This window comes from Cyprinodon tularosa, unplaced genomic scaffold, assembly GCF_016077235.1.
Source record: "Cyprinodon tularosa strain WSP-4 unplaced genomic scaffold, ASM1607723v1 ctg430, whole genome shotgun sequence".
NCBI lineage: Eukaryota > Metazoa > Chordata > Actinopteri > Cyprinodontiformes > Cyprinodontidae > Cyprinodon > Cyprinodon tularosa.
Window position 1 is genome coordinate 1,377,631 of NW_024039153.1, and position 21,344 is coordinate 1,398,974.

General features: G+C 39.4%; 1 protein-coding gene across 4 annotated transcripts in view; it reads right to left on the bottom strand.

The window, feature by feature from the left end:
- dnmt3ab (DNA (cytosine-5-)-methyltransferase 3 alpha b) overlaps positions 1-19,223 on the bottom strand; it is an 82,798-nt gene extending 63,575 nt beyond the window's left edge. For 2 of the 4 annotated variants that reach the window (XM_038299529.1, XM_038299528.1), the window contains exons 1-3: positions 19,096-19,223; positions 16,406-16,619; positions 10,636-10,743 (exon numbers count right to left, since the gene is read on the bottom strand). In XM_038299529.1, the coding sequence (XP_038155457.1) occupies positions 10,636-10,743; positions 16,406-16,486 (189 nt within the window). In that variant the 5' untranslated portion in view covers positions 16,487-16,619; positions 19,096-19,223. The remainder of the gene's footprint in view (positions 1-10,635; positions 10,744-16,405; positions 16,620-19,095) is intronic. The other 2 variants (XM_038299527.1, XM_038299526.1) reach the window with 2 other exon arrangements.
- Positions 19,224-21,344: the final 2,121 nt, after the last annotated feature.

Consider the following 21,344-nt stretch of genomic DNA (forward strand, 5'->3'; position numbering starts at 1 on the left):
AAACAAGTATTTACAGGACAACTTACTTGGACAGCCAACTCTACCATCAGATCCAGTCCTCCTTCTCAAATGAGCTCAGCTCCCCTTTAAATACCCCTTTAGCCCCTCCCCCGGGTAAACCAAAATACAAATTAAGGGGTTTTTAAGGATAAAAACAAAATAACCAAATAACAAAACTCAAAACTCAGTTTCCTGCATAGAAACTAAAAATTAACCAAAATGACTCCATACAATGTTCAAAATGTCAGGAACATAAACAATATAAAAATACAAAACAAAACACCCAAAATGGTTGAGTCCTTCGTCACGTGACTGGCAAAGCGCGCCACTCTGCGCTATTTCCAGCGTGACGCGGAAGTGCTCCGGTTTGGCCCCTTAACCAGGAACAGCGGGACTGAAGCAGAGATGAGAGGTGAGTGTTTGTGGAACTCGGCGCCGAGTGTGCACCCTCAGACGCGCGCGATGACCGGTTCAGACGGGGGGGGAATGTTCGTTGGGACTGTGCAGGACCGCGGGACAGAGGTGCGGGCCTGCACGCAGCTGTTTGCCGGGCAGCGCACTCACGTGGGAGAGCTTTCTCCCCGTGCGCGCGCTCCTGGCACCGCGCTCCCCTGGGCCAGAGGAAGCACGGATACTTAGAGTCTGGGATGGACGCTTAGTGGCGCTCCATCACAGAAGTCGTTTAGAATGTTTTTAAAGCATAAACAGTAGTGTATAGGATTTCCTAAAAGCGCGTTCACAAGTCTACGGAAACCGCGGCAGACCAAACCAGATGAAAGTGCGCATTCAGCGTCTGCTCTGCCAATAATGCAAGCGTAGAAGAAGAAATGTGCTGTTTACCTGTGCAAAGAAAGAAACAAAGAAAGAAAAATGTCTGAGGACTTCAGTGTTGAGGAAGAGAATGAGTTCTTTGCCGAGCTGAATGCGCACTTTCATCTGGTTTGGTCTGCCGCGGTTTCCGTAGACTCGTGAACGCGCTTTTAGGAAATCCTATCCACTACTGTTTATGCTCTAAAAACATTCTAAATGACTTTGTTTCGAGTAAATTCTGGACGCTACCCACTCAGGACACTTGGAATACATTGGACGAGCAGTATGGAGGAATATTGACACGTTTTTTGTGGACTTTTATGGACCTTTCTGTCTCGGGTGCCATAGACCTCCATTATTTGAATGTCAACAGACAGCAAGAAGCCTCCCAGATCTCCAGATGCATTTGAGATATCAAAAAAGTACTCCAGAGTGTTGTTCAGCATGGGGGTGAGTAAAAAATGAAGGCTAATCATGTTTTGGGTGTACTATTCCTTTAAGGTCTGATCCAACAATAAATCAAATTTAATAACATTTTGTTAGTAAAAATGACAAAAAAACAAGAGTTCCTAGATAGTGCTCTTTTGAATCCAATAGAAAAGAGAGAAAATTAGAAAATAAAGGAATTAGAAGAGACTTCAAGCTTGACTTAGTGTTTTCTGCCACAGCAATAGATTAGATTAGATTAGATGAGCTTTATTGATCTCACAGCGGAGAAATTCACCGGTCACATATTGGCATACCGTATTTTCACGACTATAAGGCGCACTTAAACGTCTTTTTTTTCCCTCAAAATGTGCGGTGCGCCCTATGGTGCGGTGCGCCTTATGTGTGTTGTAACTGCGACTTTTGAGACCACCTCATTGAGGAGATGATGAAAGAGTGGCTGAATGTAAGGAGACCAGGTGTTTTTTTTCCACCCCTCACCATCGCTGTTAATATGTAACTCCATGCGTGCCCATCTCACAGCTGATGTGAAAAACATGGGGAAACAAATTAACGCTGCTCGACATCGGTGTGAACCGGACGCAGCAGGTGCAGCAGAAGCAGCGAGTTTACATGCAAAGTCAATGGTTGACGCGCATATAGGTGCAGTAAAAGGTCCCGCAGCGCATTTTGGTGCAGCACGTCGGGAGCGTTTAAGCATCTGAAGCGCCGCGCTTCTGCTGCTCGAGATGGAAAAATAGAAGTTTTGCTGCTGGACGCGCCGCATCAACCAATCAGAGAAGCTGATCTGGGAGCTGCCAGCGAGACAGACAGCGCTCTGATGACATATGATATTAACGCAAATGGAAAAGGCTGGATGGATGCGTGGCTGAGGCAGGTGTATGTGAGAAGACTAGGTGGTTTTTTCCACGCATCACCATCGCTGCGTGCCCATCTCACAGCCGATGTGAAAAAAGGTGAATCAAATGAACGCTGTGCTCGCCGTTATCCCGGGGGTCTGACAAAGGAGCTTCAACCGCTCGACATCGGTGTGAAGCAGCCGTTCGAAGTAAGGCTGCGAGCGGCGTGGGAGCGATGGATGACAGACGGAGACCACAGTTTCAGGATAAGAAGGCAGCGCCGGGCAGATTACGCCACAGTTTGCGGATGGATTGTAGATGCTTGGACTAAAGTGTCTGCTGGCTCTGTTGTTCAAGCTTTCGCAAAAGCCGGCATTATTTCTGAGGAGCTGCGCTGCACGGAAAGTGACTGACAGCGAAGAAGGGGAAACTGGCATGTCTGATTTAGCGCAGCTGTTTTATTCAGAAACAGAGGATGATGACTTTGATGGGTTTGATTAATACTTTGTAATAAATACATGAATAAAGCACAATCATACTCAGTTTTGCTCCCGCTGTATTTTTCTCCCTGAAAACTTAATTCAACAGCATCCCCGTCGCGTCTCCTCCTCTTCATCGCGGTGGCTGGCAGGTGTTTTTTCATCTAAATAATCTAAATCTTGCAGCTATATTTGCTGTGATCAGTGGGAATAAAGTAGTTTTAATATGTTTTTAAGTGAGAAAGTCCACCTGAAAACTTAATAATTGCAGTCAGTTCATCCAGATTATCTATTTCTGTCGGAGGCGCTCAGAAATCTCTTCATCAGCAGCCTGTAGGCTGGGCAGCCTGGGCTGGCAGGTGTTTTTCATCTAAATAATTTTAGCTGCAGGCACCAGGATACCGGCAATAAAAGCGAACATATTCCGTCAGCAGGTTTCAGGATTTTAAGTTAATTTAGGAGTAATCACAGCGCTGTGTCATCTGCGATGTCTCTGTCTCACGGCCAGCTGCCAGGTTTGATTAATACTTTGTAATAAATACATGAATAAAGCACAGTCATACTCAGTTTTGCCCCCGCTGTATTTTTAAATACGCAGTAGAGGTATTTAAAGGTAGTAGAGGACTTGTACCTGTATATAAAAAACGCGCCCTATAGTCCGGTGCGCCTTATGTGTGTGTTAAATACAGAAATGGGACACATAACTGAGAGTGCGCCTTTTAGTCCGGTGCGCCTTATGGTCGTGAAAATACGGTAGTAATTAAAGAAGGTGCAAACAATGAGGAAAAGGTTCATTAGGAATAAAAATAAATAAAAATAAAATTAAAATAAATAAAAAGAATAAAAATAAGAAAGAAAAAAAAGATCCGTCTGATGCACCCATAAACACATCCAACTGCAAATGGATTGAAAAACTATTTACGGTAGAGTTTAAGGGACGTCCCGATACAATTTTTTTACTGTGAAATTTACTCAAACAGATTACAGTCAACGGCAACTGGTATGAGAACAGCTGAGACATTTATTGATGGGTTACATGATCTATAAACAGAAGTACATGGGAGCAGAGTTTTTCTGTCAGCTGATTTAGTGCTTTTGGATGCAGGCTGATATTTTCCAGTATTTGCTCTTTGGCTCACAGTGGACTGATTTTCAATATCCATATCTGATCAGGACTTTCCTAATGTTATGCCTGATTATTGGATGCCTCTAAGTTTTATCAGGTGTCTGTTTAAGTAAGATATGTTTCTTTAAAAGGATTTTTCTTCCTGCTAAAATCTACGCTTATGGAAGCATATTGCATTCAAATAGAAAAAAAAAGAAAGAAATTGGTCTGTTTTCCTGAATTAACGAGATACTGTAATTCTGCTGTGATTTCATGCTGGAAATTCTGTTACTGCTGTCACTGCGGATTTCTACATAAGCTTAATTAATATTCACTTTCTTTTAGGATTGAGACACATGGTGCTAGGCTTCAGGTACTTAGAGATTTGCTTCCAAACAGAAATCCCACATTCATATCTTCAGGTAACACAGAGTACATGTCAGACTTAATAATATTACTTTAGCGATAGTTTCAAGGTGTTTGCTTTATTGTATATCTCGTACCATGTCTTTTGGTTGTGCTGTTCTTTTTTTTTTTTCATCTCATTGCAGGTGATGAAGCAGACTGAAAATGTTTTGTCATTGTCTCCTTCCTATCTCCTCTTTCTTTCATCTTTTGTCCTTTTTTTTTCTTTTTCTTTTTCCTTCTTCTTCTTCTGTTTTTCTGTTCTATTTACATTGCAGTGTCCATATGAACTGTAAAACTCCCTGCATAATTATGATAAAGCAATTTATATACATGAAACAAGTGGAGCAATATGGCAACTGCGATACCGCTACACTTGTGAAAGTAAAATCTGTTGGGCTCCTTTTGGCATCAAGACAATTATTCTTATTGCCACCTTGCCAGACAGGACACTGAAAAAAAAAAAAAAAAAAGATTGAGACACATGGAAATGATCTTGTCTTTTAGTTATGTAGATTTAAATGATCACTATTAGTTTTATCAACTTTGCAATGACACCTGTGCGCTGTGCACTACTAATGACACGGTTCTTTACCCCCTTCCTTTCCTCTTAAGTTTTTCTCATTAGCTCAGAAAACAAGGCTTTTTTTTTTATTCTGTTTTATAAAAATAATCACGTTTATTCAGAAAAAACAAAAAGCTTCTTTTTATTTTTTATAAAATTTATCAGGTTAATTCAGTTAATTCAGAAAAACAGACACATTTCTTTTTTTTGTCATTGCATAATGATTCCGTATGTACTTGAACAATGAATTTTGTAAAAAGGTTGGAGTATTTCTGGTATATCTGGTTAGAGCAGTTTAAGTTGCAGGATGAGGATGAGTTTACAAAAAGTATACGTGTTGCCTGAAAGGTCGACATATTACCAGAGGATAAAAACATTACTTTCATATTTGTACTGAGACATCTGTTACTGTAGGTGTGGTCTGGTAAAATCAGCTCCATGGAGGCTGTATTACAGAACATGTATCCCCACCATGTCCTTCTTGACCAAACTGATCACTGTAAGGTGGTGGGATCAGCTTCCCATTGGTTCCGATTCTACGCTGCTCTGTTCAAATCTGCTGACAATGGTTCCTGCTTCTGCTATCGTCTCAGTGCTCAATGCAAATTTACAATAATGGAGCTTAGGGCAGGATCAGAAGGAGAAACTGTCTCTTGCTCTTAAATTCAGAGGATGAATAAATCTTACATCCAGTGTCACTAACCACAGCAGGAAGGTTACTGTGCAGGGGACATGTGCAATAATTGCTGGTGGGTTGATTAGTAACAGCTGCTGGGAAACACAACCTGTGGATTGATGCAGAGGCAGCTCAGACGGGCAGACACTCGGACCGAGAACCCTGCTTAATGCAACCTAACATTGCAGCAACAGATCTCTTCAAAGGCTTTCTGTTTGTAAAGCCTTTGCTAATGCGTTCCAAACACATGCACTTTTATTTTTACATTTTGATTCAATACAATCCCAATCACAGTCCCCTATCCTGTAGCAGTTTGGTGTAATAGAGCAACTCAAGGAAAGCTAAACATGGATTTTGAAACAAATTTAAATGTGCAAAGTATAAAACCTTAAAGCTGCAGTCTGTAACATTGAGAAGAGAGCAGACTTCGACTGAAAATTTGAAGAAAAACAGGTTTCACACCACTCCCCCACCCTCTCTGCTTCACTCATGGGGGGGGGGGGGGGGGGGGGGGGGGGGGGGGGATGGAGCGTGTGTGAGCTGTGATTGACACTCCATCAGACGCTCCTCTGGCTGTGATTGGTTGTTTTGACTCGTCCCGAATTATTCTTTCCAGATTGAAATACAGGCAGTAGGCGGTACCAATTGAAGCAGTTTTTTTCACAGGTTACATATCACATGTAGTGCTGTCTGGGCATAGGGACAGTTTTAGCCAATATGAAAAAAAAGTAATTTTTAAAAACTTACAGACTTCAGCTTTAAGGGATTTGTCAGGTCCGCTGTGATTCCATTGTAGCGTCTTCAGTTTCATTATATTCTAGTGTTTTAGGTTTCTTTACCTCAGCGCTTTAGTTTCCTGGTCTTTAACAGATGTTTCCCATCTGCTTGTTCCCTTAGTGGTGGAGTAACCAGTAATCAAAGTCCCTGGATAAATACTCCTAGCTTTAGGTATTTCATGTCAGATTCTCTGCTGTCCTCACCCTTTTCTCCCCCAATCCTTTCTGTACATTAAATCCTCCTTATTATAATATCCTTATTTCTTCCCTTCCCAACACCAAAAACCACGACATAAACAACCTCAAATGTTAGAAAACTTCAGTGACAAAAAGCATCATGGAAAACTTTGAAGCAGAGTTAGGAGATAAATCTCCACCGACACTCACAAAACTATTTCAGCCAAATTTTAAGATTTACTTCAATCAATCACATAACAAATTTTCATTTGATATTTTTTTATTAGATTGTTAAAAAAATCAACAACCTATTAAATAAACCTTACAAGGTACATGTTCATTAATTAGAGTAAGTACACTCAATTAATTTATGAATCTGATGATTATGTATTTCAAATAAAGAAGTGTTATTATAATGATGAATATGGGTTATGTAGGTTTATTTAAAAAGGTTTCAAATTATTTTTAAAAAGTGAATGGAAATTGGTTATATTAAAATTTTACATAAATCTAAAAGATTTGGGTGAAATATTTCAATGGGAGTAAACCTGACAACAGCATTAAGACTGATCTCTATCAGGAGCGATTAACTAAATTAATACTTGAAAATCAACAACGCATAATTAGGGTTGTCACGATACTAAACTTTTCAACTCGATACCGATACTAAGGAAAATATTCGATCCTCGATACCATTTTCGATACCACAAGGATAAAAACAAAGACTCCAAAATTCGAATGAAATATTTTCATTAATAAATAAAATACAATAAATAAATACAATAAAGGTTGTATGCTGTGCACAATATTAAGCAAGCTTGATAAAATTAAAATTAAGTGTTCCTTCCTTGGCTATGCTTTGCACACATAACAATGACACTAGCCAAACCGGTTAAGAAACAAAAATAATTCTCAGCAGCTGCACCTGTTACAGAAAAAAGTCTGAAACTAAAAAGTTCACAGAATTATTCAATCACAGTGTTCAGAAAGTGCATTGTCCTCGATTCTGCACTTTAGATGAATGACTGCTTAGGTGCCACTGGTGGTGGCACTGTATTGATACTTTTAAAAACGAGTATTGAATCCGGATACAGCGTTTTTGACAATCCTACGTATAATGCATATAAATATATATAAGATTAGAACCAGTTTTATAGTCAAAGTGGATGGCCCATAATTCATTTCAGTTCTAGTTTTCCAACCAAGACAATCATCTTTAACTAGGGATGCACGATATTGGGATTTTGGCCGATATCCGATATGCCGATATTTTAAAACTCATGTAGCCGATATCGATACCGATGTTAAAGCTGGACAAAAATAAGTAGTCATTGAAAATAGCAGTTTTGTTATCCATTTCTGACACTTTGAAAAATAATATACTCAAATATATTTTTATATGCTGATATCAAATTGATCTATTTTACTTTCAAAATCTCGTGAAATTTCATCGTCCTGTTACAAACTCTCGTGATATTTTGCAAATTCTTGTGAGATTTTGTTAGTAAAATAGATCGATACCGCGTCAATATATCAACATATAAAAATATGGCAACATTTGGTGAATTTTCGGGGGATTTCGTAGCATAACGATGACATATAGCAATATTTCATTAGTAAAAGAGATTGATATGGTGTTTTTAAATGGCAATATATCAGCATATGAAGATATTGTGATATTTTAATGCATCAATATTTTTTCCTTCGTCTTTAGAAGTTTTTAAGTCTGTAAAAAAGAAGTTTTTGAGGAAGAAGAAGAAGTAGTATTTATTTTTATTTTTTTATAGACTTTAGAAACTCAGAAGCTGATGAAATATCGGGTTAAATATCGGTGGGGTGGCCGATGTCCGATATTCAGTTTTAAGGCCGATACCGATAGGGGGCCGATTATATCGTGCATCCCTATCTTTAACTCAAACCTTTACAATGAGAGAATAAAGTCTTTGAGTAGAATAAAGGCAACTCACTTACCGGTATTTCAATATTCATAGAAAACAAAAAACAAGCTTATACACCCTAATGATTTAAGAGTACTGAATTTTACATACTTCCTGCACAGCTGATGTAATTTAGTGTGGACAAAAACTGAATGCAGATTTTGCACAAAACTGGATAAAAAGACACAGAAATAAACTGCCAGGCGAAGTAAGGAGAATATGAATTTGAGAGGCGGAACAACTCAGCTTTAAAAATCTCACCTCTAAATCAGCTTTTTGCTCATTAAATCTCTGAAAAGATTATTTATGCCACCTACATGTCCCGGGTGTTTATTTTGACAGTTTACTGCATAGTTGCATAATCTTTCATCTTTCATGTCAAAAGCACCTGTTTGGTGGTCAACCACTCCTCAGGGTGAAAAAGTTAATAATGTCTGATTTTGTCACTTGGCCTAGGAAAAAATGTGACCTCATCACTTCTACTACTGTGCATACAGTGATACAAGCGAACAATTAATCATCGAACATAAACTAAATGAGTATGTTATAATGGAAAATTATAGAGTACAATGTGTATTAAAAATCTTATAAAAACAACCTTCTTTCATCTATCCAGTCTAATATAACAATTCAACATTACTTTTTCTGTCACATGACCTAAAAGATACTGGGGAAAATAAATTAAGAAAAAAAATCATTTATTTTGAAGAGGAAAAAAATGTTAAAAAGGAGAAAAGAATCGAGCTTGAGCATTTTTTTTTAAGTCTACATTCAAAATACATGTGGTGACAAACGCCTTTAACGTTCATAATTTCCATCATTAAACGTTGTGATGGCAGCGTCATGCTGTGGGGATGCTTTTATTCCAGCAGGGACAGGGGCGCCAGTCAGAGCTGATTGGAAGATGCATCGAGCTAAACAACAGTTATGTTACATTCACACCGGACGCAGCAGGCGCAGCAAAATCGCGTCTGCTGCTTCATTTTTGCTGCTTGTACCAGTTAGTTCTGACGCAAAGCTGAAGCAGCTTTGCTGCTCTGGCTGCGCGGTCCAAAAGTCGGTCTGACTTCACTATCCTTTCTTTGCCTTGCAGCTATATTTGCTGTGATCAGTGGGAATAAAGTAGTTTTAATATGTTTTTAAGTGAGAAAATACACCTGAAAACTTCATCAGTGCAGTCCTGCCTTCTAATATTATTTCTGTCGGAGCCGCTCAGACCCCCACATACCAGCGGTGCGCCGACAGTAGGAATCCCTTCATCAGCAGCCTCTGGCCGGGTCGCCTCCTCGCAGTTCACTGCAGCGGCTGGTAGGTGTTTTTCATCTAAATAATCCAAACTGCAGGCACCAGGATAATAAAAGCGAACATATTCTGCCGGCAGATTTCTGCATTTTAAGTTAATTTATGTGTCAATAAACTGTTTCAGAGGAGTGATCACAGCGCTCTGTATCATCAGCGCTGTGTCTCTCTCCCTGCCAGCTCCCAGATCAGCTTCTCTGATTGGTTGATGCGGCGCGTCGAGCAGCAAAAGTTAAATCTTTGCGGCGCGTCAGATGCTTAAACGCGCCCGACGTGCTGCTTCAGCTGCTCAGACGCGCTGCGGGACCTTTTGCTGCGCCTTGATGCATGTAAACTCGCTGCTTCTGCCGCGCCTGCTGCGGTGTGAACGTAGCATTAGGCTTGAATAGTTTTGCAAAGTTAAGTGCTCAGCTTCATTAAAGTTTGCTGCTTTTAAAAAAAAAACATTTGCAAATAACTACCCGTATTCTGTGGACTATTAGCCGCTAAGTTTTCCGACGCTTTGAACTAGCGCTGCAGAAAAACGACTGTTTTGCAAATCGATTAATCTGTTGATTATTTTTTTAAATAATTAATTATTAATCAGAAAGCCAAAAGTTCCATAAAGAAGGATTTTTGTGAAATTAAATCGGGCGAGACTAAAAAAGAAAAACATTTTTTAATTTAAATTAAAAATGTTTACATATTCTTTTTTTTTTTGGTATATTTGTGGCTCAAAGTGGGTTTCTCTGTCAGCTAAAGGTATGTTATAAACTCTATGCTCCTGTTAACAATTAATCAATTACTAAATCAGTTGATGATTATTTCAACACTCAGTTAATCATGATTAATCGGATTAATTTTTTCAGCCCTACTTTGAACCATGCGGTTATGAAGGTTCTGCTTTTGTGGGTTTCTCCTAACCACCAGCGGGCAGAAGTCAAAGTTGGGACTCAAAGAAGGAGCTAATTTCAGTCACAGCAGAGAAAACATGTCCTGAATTCCCACATTTTGTAATTTATTTGCCGCATTAAAGCTCTGGAACCAATGAAGACTCTGTGCATAACTCCTGCAGAGCTTAAATAAAGAGCTAAGCCTCATCTTTACAAGCCACCTTCTACTGTATGGAATCAATACTTACTGCAAACTGCTTACGCTTCCTTCCAGGTTTTCCAACTTTAAATGAAGCACTACTAAAATCTGACATCTCTTCCTCCATCAGGTCCATAGCTAGCATTTTGCTATCAGCCTGTAAAGAGAAAAGGACACAGTAAGATCGGGTGGTAAAGGCACATATTCTTAAAGCTCACAGCTCAATAATCATTTTCCTTAAACATTGAAACAGTTAAAGACTGAATTTACGGCAAGAATTGGAGCAAAAGTTGGAATTGTTCTGCAGAAATGTAAAAAAAAAAAAAAATTTAAAGGGCACCCAAATGCTTGAAAATTGGAGAAAAGTGCAGCAGGCTCACTCACCGGTGTGTTTAGCTGACGAGACAGATAGAAACAAAATGACATGCTCTTTTGAACTAGGCTGCAGTGAAAGCTCAGTGAATGCACCTCTGACCTTCAAGACAATTGCTTCTTGACACCATTACAAACCGCCGACCCGCCCCCACGTTCCCCTGCTGCAATTTTCCTTTGATTAATACAAACTGTCAACCAGCATGAACAATGCTCCATGTCTGCCACCACCCAGCAGCCCCCGGAGTTGATGAGAGAAAGGATGACCGTAATGTAGATGCTTAGACTTCAGTATTGACTGAGTAGGAATGCAAGCGCCGGGTCCGAATGCAAATAAGACTGACTGCAAGGCCATTTCTGGCAGCAGGGTGGGGGTGGGAGAGTTGGACTGGGCAGCTAAGGAGGGAGAAGCTATCGACGGGACAACTATTAGTCATGCAGTTTAAAAATCTGGACTTTAAGCACATAAAGTGGCAAGAAGACATTCCTTTTCTAAAGAAATCCTGTTAATCCATATAGGGGAACATTTAGCACAAGGTGCTCTGGTCAGATGAGTTTAAATAGAATGTTTTTGACCTAAATATAAAACCAATGTTGGAAAACTTAAATTGCACATCACCCTGAATGTCTCCACAGTTTGGGGAGGCTTTTGTTAAAGGAATAGTACACGCAAAACATGATTAGCCTTCATTTTCTACTCACCCCCATGCTGAACAACACTCTGGAGTACTTTTTTGATATCTCAAATGCATCTGGAGATCTGGGAGGCTTCTTGCTGTCTGCTGACATTCAAATAATGGAGGTCTATGGCGCCCGAGGCAGAAAGGTCCATAAAAGTCCACAAAAAACGTGTCAATATTCCTCCATACTGCTCGTCCAATGTATTCCAAGTGTCCTGAGTGGGTAGCATCCAGAATTTACTCGAAACGAAGTCATTTAGAATGTTTTTAGAGCATAAACAGTAGTGTATAGGATTTCCTAAAAGCGCGTTCACGAGTCTACGGAAACCGCGGCAGACCAAACCAGATGAAAGTGCGCATTCAGCGTCTGCTCTGCCAATAATGCAAGCGTAGAAGAAGAAATGTGCTGTTTACCTGTGCAAAGAAAGAAACAACGAAAGAAAAATGTCTGAGGACTTCAGTGTTGAGGAAGAGCATGAGTTCTTTGCCGAGCTGAATGCGCACTTTCGTCTGGTTTGGTCTGCCGCGGTTTCCGTAGACTCGTGAACGCGCTTTTAGGAAATCCTATACACTACTGTTTATGCTCTAAAAACATTCTAAATGACTTTGTTTCGAGTAAATTATGGATGCTACCCACTCAGGACACTTGGAATACATTGGACGAGCAGTATGGAGGAATATTGACACGTTTTTTGTGGACTTTTATGGACCTTTCTGCCTCGGGCACCATAGACCTCCATTATTTGAATGTCAGCAGACAGCAAGAAGCCTCCCAGATCTCCAGATGCATTTGAGATATCAAAAAAAGTACTCCAGAGTGTTGTTCAGCATGGGGGTGAGTAGAAAATGAAGGCTAATCATGTTTTGGGTGTACTATTCCTTTAAGCAGGGATGGGGAAGCTGGTCGGAGTAAATAGGAAGATAAATGGAGCTAAACTTGGAAGAAAACCTGTAAGAGGCAGCAAAAGGCTGAAGACTGAGGCTAAAGTTCACGTCCCAGCGGGACCACCATCATAAATAAGCAGCCAGAATTACAACAGAGTTTAAAATCAGTAGCTGAGACCGTGTGCTGGGTTTAATAAAAGGCTACATTTAACAGATTTTAGGAGCAGAACTTGGGATGGAACATTTCACACAAAGCTGGTCATCTTTGGTCCTGATTTTGCATTTCTGATCTGTTTCTTCACAACCATCATGTGACTCGAACAGAAATACCATCACAGGGAGCCTAAGGCAGAACTTTTCTCTTGTCTGGTGCTTCTCAGCTAAACTCCATTCCTCAAATTATCTTAACTAAAAATTGGAAACAATAAATCGATAAGTTTCTTTTAAAAAACAGCAACCTTATAATGATTTTGATTGTGAGCTGATGAATTATTACGTAATAGATTGGGAAAAATTCAGAGGAATCACGAAGAATCTGTCCATTACTGCGCAACATCTATCACCCTCACAAGCAGCTAAAGCAAATCCGATCAATGAAGTGCTGCAGTTCGTCCATGAAAAGGATGCAACATTATAGCAGTCAGGAAAGCACTTACGGATGATAAACGGAAACAGTCTGTCCTGCTATTCTGGAAAAAAAAAAACCCATAGACTGAATATGCATGCAAATTCTGCAGGGTTGATATTCAGGAAATGTGGCGCCTCACTGCTGGGATCTATTCGAGTTTACTGTGAAATTATCAAACATAATTATTTCTATAATATTTATCTGTCCAACCCGGACTGACTGAGATCTTTTGGTGAGGAAGTCTAGCAGCCAATTTCGGAGGGGTGTATAGAATTCCAGCTGTTCCAGTTTGCCCTTCAGATGTTGTGGGATGATGGTGTTGAAAGCTGAACTGAAGTCCAGGAACAGCATCCGCACGTGGGTGTTTTTCTCCTCCAGGTGTGCCAGGCTCAGGTGGAGTGTCAGGGCTCCTGTCCAACTAGCAGTTTTAGTCCGTGAGGCAGACACCCTGTCTACTTTTAAGGCTAGGCTTAAAACTTTCCTTTTTGATAAAGCTTCTAGTTAGAGTGGCTCAGGTTATCCTGAGCTATCTCTATAGTTCTGCTGCTATAGGCTTAGACTGCTGGAGGACATAGGGACCCCTTTTTCATAATTCTGCATCATTCTATCTCTATTCTCCCACTCTGCAGAATCTGTTAGTTCAATCTCTAACGTTCTGCTCTCTCTGCTTTTTCTCATAGTAGCTTCATCTGGTCTGTTCCTGTTTGGCTGTGACTCCGTCCTGGAGAGAAATATCAGCTGTGCTGCTGCCATCAACTCCCTTGTTTATAGATGTTGGAGATCGGGCTGTTTTCAAGTGTCGTCCTGTTTCTCTGACTGTGACTAACTGGATGTGCTCTCTTCATCCTCTGACATGGGAGGCGGCTCTGAGCTCGTCTGCCTGGCTGTGTTTCCTGGACGGGGCCGCCTTTTACAGCTGCTTTTTGTATCTCTGCTTCTGTCTCCTTGAACCCCAGTGGGCCTCAGCAGATGGCCGCTCACACTGAGCCTGGTTCTGCTGGAGGTTTCTTCCTGTTAAAAGGAAGTTTTTCCTCTCCACTGTCGCTACAAGCATGCTTAGTGTGAGGGATTGTATTTGAGTCAATGAGTCGATGCAATCAACTGGTTTTCCGTAGATAGAAAACTTTGAATCAATCTGATTGTATGATCTGGTTGAACTGTAAAGTGCCTTGAGATGACATGTGTTGTGAATTGGCGCTATAGAAATAAACTGAATTGAATTTAAAACATGCTAAAACATTCTAAATGATCAGATTGCTCAGGATAAAAACTTGGGGTTTAGTAGCAGGTGTTAGGTCAGTTAGATAAGACCCAGACCCCCCTGGTATAGTTTTACAGGATTGCCTTCATTAAAAAAAATATATTGCAATATATTGAAGAACATATTCAGAGGTGGGTAGAGCACCAAAACATTGTACTCAAATACTTTACTTCTTAATGTTTTTGCTCAAGAAAAACACTGATCATCAATAACAACCAGTAGTTCAAAAACCATTTCAGGTGGATTTTTTTTTCTATAAAATCTCTAATGTTACTGTTGGTATTTTATGAACATAGGTGAGAAGTTGGTTAGTTACTTCCTTTAATATGATACCGTAAACTGGTTGCTGTATTTTTAATTGACCTCCAAAAATGGATGGGAGGATCAGTAAATAGAAAATAATGTCAGACTAAAGAAGCTGGTGTAGAACAGAGACGTCTGACTGAGGCATTAACTGTGGATGTTTCTCTGGTGATTTTGTTAAAAACAACTCTGTCCCTGGACTCTTACTTTGAAAGTCTAGCAAGGTTGTGTGTTAAGGGTTAGACCCAGCAGTGATATAGAATCAATTTCCAACTGTTAAATCAGTCTATTTCCCAGTTATTAGGTCAATAGATGCTTTATAATAGTATAAATGGGAGACTTTTATTTTGAAATTTGGAATTTATTTTTTGGATGCCTCAAAGATTAAACTAGTCTTTCCCCTGCAGAACCGATCTACATACCTAAAAAGAAGAATTATTTAGTTTTCAGAGTGTCTAGCTGTTCTATACTCAGAAGGTTTGCTGCTGAAATGAGATGAATCCATCAAGCATGGCACTCCCGAGGGGATAAACTAATGAACATAGAGAAATGCATGTGACCAGAGTGACTAACATTGCTCTGCATTTTATCCAGTAAATAAAAAAATGTTCATCCTTAATCCAGACAGTATCTTTAGTTGCGTACTCATGACCTAATGTACCAGGGACCCTTCTGATTGTGTTCTACAGATGCTTTCGGTTTATTGTGATTTCTAAAGGAGTGTCTGGTGCCTTAGTTTTTCCCCTACTGGGGCGACAGAATTTGCATAGATAATAGCATGTTTTGAGTGCAGCCTAGTGTGCAAGCTCATTTGGGAACCACTTTCGTGGATGGCACAGCGCTGTTTGCAGCAGGAGGAGCCGCCAAGGCTCAGCCACACTGAAGGAAATCAACACACTCCCTCCCCACAAACATTTTCTCAAAACAATGAACAAGACTGAGACACAATTTGGCATTGCCTGGAGTGAACCCTGCTATATAGTCGATGTCTCTGCACTATTTCCGTCTGGGTAGCCGGGTATTTAAGGCAATGTCTGTTGCCAGGCAACAAGACGAAGGGCAGCGCTGTGTAATGGGAACATTGGAGGAAGAGGACAGACCCCCCTTCTAGTTGAAGAGCTGTGGAGCCATTCCAGCTCTGACTGAACCCACAGCAGCCAACGCCCCACGTCAGCAACCACCATTATACCTGCAAACGTCACATTATACAGCAGCACCTCTCAACGCCTTCATCAGCGATGACTTCTGCACAGAAACGTTGAGTTATCAGTCTGCTATGCAAGCGAACAGCAGACCTTCATCCTGCATGATGTTGAATTTATCCATTTTTTACGAGTCTTTTGATTAGGAATTACCTAAAACCAAAATTGTTTCAAATTAATAGATTTATTTGTGTAATATCTTAGTAAAAACCTGGTTATAATTATATTATGCGCCAATATCCTACAAACATGTATGATTATTTGTCAGGACAATGATGTCAAACAGTTGGCATGTATTTTACGTTCAAGAAGTTTAGGAAACCGACTTTCTAAGTTGCCTTGAATTTTTAACTACCAATTTCCTTAAGCAAATACATGCGTGGATTCTGGAAACACTTCTGCGACCACTAACAGGAGAGAGCTGCAGTCCACCGAGGACAGTTTTCAGCATCATGTGGAATTCTATATGGTCAACAGCAGAAACTTACCTTTCTGTTTCCAGGTGAATCTGTGAAATCCAAGCCTTTGCAGGAGGTGGAGTTGGTGTTGGTGACAGCGTTGGATGGCATTGTTGAGTCTCGCAGGCTTATGAGGGATGGAGGGATGAATGGCGTTAAAAATAGGAAGTTTCCAGAGAAAATTAACTTAAAAATGGAGAAAAAAAAATGAGGAAATTAGAAATGACCTTTCTTCTCTTCTCTCCTAGAATAGAAAAAGAAGAAGCAAGAAATATTCTGTTAGATCCACTTTATATGAAATAATATTTATTTCATATATAAAAAAATTATTAGCATGAAATTATTATTATTTTTTTTTCATAAAAAAGCATTAATTTGAACTCTCTTGAGTTTCAGAATGAATAAACATGGAGATCAGTTCTGTCAGATTAGACGTTTAAAGCTATCAGGTAAACATGTCTGTAAAATCAGTCAAATTCAGTTTATTATCTATATCCTATTATCTATTGGTCCTGTTTTTGTTTTGTTTTTAATTTTGCTAAAATATTATTAATACAAGATTAAATCTGGCCTCCAAAGATAAACTTCCTCACACACGTCTCTGGTGACATCACACATTTAGTTCCCTCTCTTAACATTTATTTTATCCAGTCTATTCAGAAAGGCGGATGGATTTCAGCTAAATTTGGCAGCAATTAAACACTTAGAAGAATTTCAGTTGAATGCAACAAAATCTGTTTCAAAATCCCTTTAAATTAAAGATTTTTTTCTGAAAGCTATCTATTTGGCTCAATTCTTGTGACGTTTTTAGCTGAAACAGACAAAACAGTTTTTTTTTTTATTAAAAAAAAACAAAAACAACAAACTTTTATATTTCTGTGAAAACCTGCAGTGGAAATACATAATCCAAATCACCCATCTGTGTTTTGTTATAGTCATCCTACATTTGTAAAAAAAAAATACAAAACACTATTATATAGAATTTAGGGGCATTTTGGAAATGACAGAAGAAAAAAGGGCATAGAAACAGGATTATGTTTATTTTAAGAAAGGGTAACGATGTGGTTTCTCTTGGTCTATGGAGATCGATACCTATAGAACATTTGGTTCAATCTTTGGTGGAACAAAACAAAAATGAATCCTAGGAAAATCATAATTTTTCTGGGTTATAACATATCTGTTACAGATGCAATAATCAATAAACCAACCCTGCCTGTGAAGATAGTAATTAGTAATGACACTGAACTAAACTTAAACCTTTTTTTAAATTTGTCAAATGCATTCACACTAAGAAGTCCCACTTTCCTTGTTCTTTAAACGCATCAACTAAGAACATTTATTCATATGAACCTTTTTTAGCTAAATAGAAATCTAGATGAGGGACATGTGCTATTATGCACAAGAGAAACATTTTGTCATTTCTAAATATTCTGCAAGGTTTATTTTTCTTTCATATTTCAAAAAGTGGAGTTGGTCAAAATTAGAATCAGCAAGTCAAAACTTTGAGAGAGCAGGAAAGCAGCCATGATAGGGCTGATCAGTGCATTTCTAACAATCATATGATAAAATAAAAAAGACACTAAATTACTTTATCTTAATATATATTTATTAGTTTATTTACTTACTGTAAATAAACTAATAACACCTAGTGCTTAGTGATGAAAACAAAACTAATCAGCTTTTCAATTAGTGTTGCACTAATTGAACATCAGGATCTGCAGCAGTGTGCCATGCAAAGCAACACATCCCAACCCTGAAGTATTTTCAACATATTTCCTCACTTCAACTTGGCTTTACTCTGAGACTCAGATTTCTCTTTGTTGAGTTCACGTCACTCAGCTATAGGACCCATACTGGCTTCTATAGATATACTGTATGGCGACTATAGCCTGCAGGCCCTTTCACACCGCATGCATGCGTGGCCGAGCTGCAGTCTTTATTAAATGGCATGGGTGCTAATGTGGACTGTTTAATGCTGCAGGATCATTAGACTGTTGCACACATTTTTGTGCATTAATATTTCATCTGCACATGGGCTAAAGTTACTCCAGCAGCCTGACATGCGCACACAGCGGAGCTCACTGCTGCACTCGTGGAAAATGTGATTTTCCTGACAAACAGCCTCTTTTATTTGATTTGATGATCAAAAGCAAAAACCCATAATTTTCTTAAGGAATCAAAGGCCAGATGCGATGGACGCTCTTTCTGCAGCCAAACAGAATGCGTTACGAGATTTTCTCCCAGACGCTTTGAGGGTCACTCATGCGTTTTCTTCTGCTCCAAATCAGCTTCATCTGAGCCACACGCTTCCAGTGAAACGATCAGAGTCAGGAGCATGTGTAATTCTACTGTCTCTGCTTTCAAACTGCAGAGTTTTATTGGTGTTCTGCAGCAGTGGTAGCCAGTGGATGGTGGCTGTTTTACAGGCCACGGCTACTCAATCCCCGTTATTTGCTTTAGTCCGCCTAATGTGTTGTTACCAAGCCGCGAAGCTGCTTCTGTGCTCTAAATACGGTCAAGTTCACCTCCGGTTGTCCAATCAGCGTCATCTGGAAGGAAAGCGGCCCCCCACATTTGGTTATTTCCCCGTTTCCACCGTGCGCCTTCCGCTCTCTGGGTTTTTGTTCACATAAAGGTTTTTCCCTTCCTGCGCGCGGAGCGAGCTGCGGCTTCAACGGGTCGATAAAAAAAAAAAGACTCAATCAACGTGTGTTCGTTACCCAGTTTTCCCAAGTCCCACGCCTGACCCTTTTTTTGTCTCGCTTGCTCCCGGAGCCTCCTTCCTCTTCTTCCCCCGTCCTCCACCACCCCGGCCGGCCAACCCACCTAGAAGCGCCGCTCGCTCTGCGGACGGCCTGGGCGACAGGCTTCCGCCGGGTCCTAAACACAGTCAATTCACGGCATCAATGCTGTAGAGTAAAATAGCTGTCAATATAAACTGATGAATAGATATGTGAATTTGAAAATTACTGAAGAGGATTAGGGCTACTGAAAAAAAAAAGTTAACTGATTTTAAATTCTATTTCAGTTTAATATGGGAAAAAGTCAGAATTCTGAGAAAAAAAAGTCAGAATTCTGACCCCCATATTAAACTGAAATTAAATTTTAAAACCACTGAACTTTTTTACATTTTTTTTCAGTAGCCCTAATATTCTTCCGTAGTAAATGAAAGTTAATTATGTCAGTTAATTTAGGGGTTATGTTTGTTATTGTCATCAGCTCAAAGATACATGGACATTAAAGGAATAGTACACCCAAAACATGATTAGCCTTCATTTTCTACTCACCCCCATGCTGAAACAACACTCTGGAGTACTTTTTTGATATCTCAAATGCATCTGGAGATCTGGGAGGCTTCTTGCTGTCTGCTGACATTCAAATAATGGAGGTCTATGGCGCCCGAGGCAGAAAGGTCCATAAAAGTCCACAAAAAACGTGTCAATATTCTTCCACACTGCTCGTCCAATGTATTCCAAGTGTCCTGAGTGGGTAGCGTCCATAATTTACTTGAAACAAAGTCATTTAGAATGTTTTTAGAGCATAAACAGTAGTGTATAGGATTTCCTAAAAGCGCGTTCACAAGTCTACGGAAACTGCGGCAGACCAAACCAGATGAAAGTGCGCATTCAGCGTCTGCTCTGCCGATAATGCAAGCGTAGAAGAAGAAATTTGCTGTTTACCTGTGCAAAGAAAGAAACAACGAAAGAAAAATGTCTGAGGACTTCAGTGTTGAGGAAGAGCATGAGTTCTTTGCCGAGCTGAATGCGCACTTTCGTCTGGTTTGGTCTGCCGTGGTTTCCATAGACTCGTAGACTCTAGAATAACGGTTTTCAATAGTGATTTAAAATGCTGTAGCGGAATAAGAGTCCGTAATTGCAGGGAGTTTTGAATATTGTGCCACGACCATGGTGCTGCATAGAAAAATTATGTTTTGCAAAGATCTGTGTTGATCCTGGGAATAGTGTAAAGAACACGACTTGAAGAGTGTGAGTTGTAACCACTGTTAGCTACAGACATGAGGTGACACAGGTATGGAGGGAGTTTACCCAGGATGGCCTTGTAAATGATCCACAAATAATGCACTGCATTATTTGCATCAATTGTAACTGTAATTATACTTGTAAATTTTTATGTGTGTGTGATTCGATTCTTAAGTTTGTTATTCGTATTCATACATTTGTCATTTGGACTAATAAATTAGTGATTTTTACTCACATATTTTTGATCCATACTTGCAAATTTGTAATTCTTATTTTTAAATTAGTCAATTTTTGATTTGTTGAACCACTTTAGCAAAAATTTATTTTTTTATTGTATTCTCACAGATGAAAGTCTGCGCAAAGCTAATCCTTATAAATTTTTTTTATATTATTAACTTCGATTTACAAATTCAGACATCTATACATAAGTTTATTTTGGCAGTTAAGCATAAGCTTAATTTTAGAAATAATCATTTGTTTTTTTATTAAATTTGACTTGTTTGTCTGTATTAATGCTGTGTGGAGACTGCTTTTCTCAAATTCTGGTTAATGTAAGGAAAGAGGAGATAACTGAGCTAAAAGATGTTATTAGGGGACAAAAATAGTTATGACACCTGATCAGACTGAAGCATTTTGATTCTCTGATGTAGGATTTACTTTGGAGGTGTCACCTATCCCATAAGTGTGAATTACCCATGTCATTATTATGAAATATTTTCCCAAGGCCAGGGGATGGAAAAAGTTTAAACCATAATTTAAAAAGCCCCTGACAGATTAAGATAAGAAAAAATACTTTGATTCAGTCAAGCTTTTTCTCTGATAGTTTTCAATTTAGGCCCTTTAAAACACAGCGTGTCTAAAACATTTATATCCATCTCTGTGAGCAATAACAAATCTTTTGTGGTATACAGTTACCCACATCTTTCTAATAATTACACATGTTTCCAGCTGTATTTCGATACCTTATCATGCCTATGTTCCTTCACCTT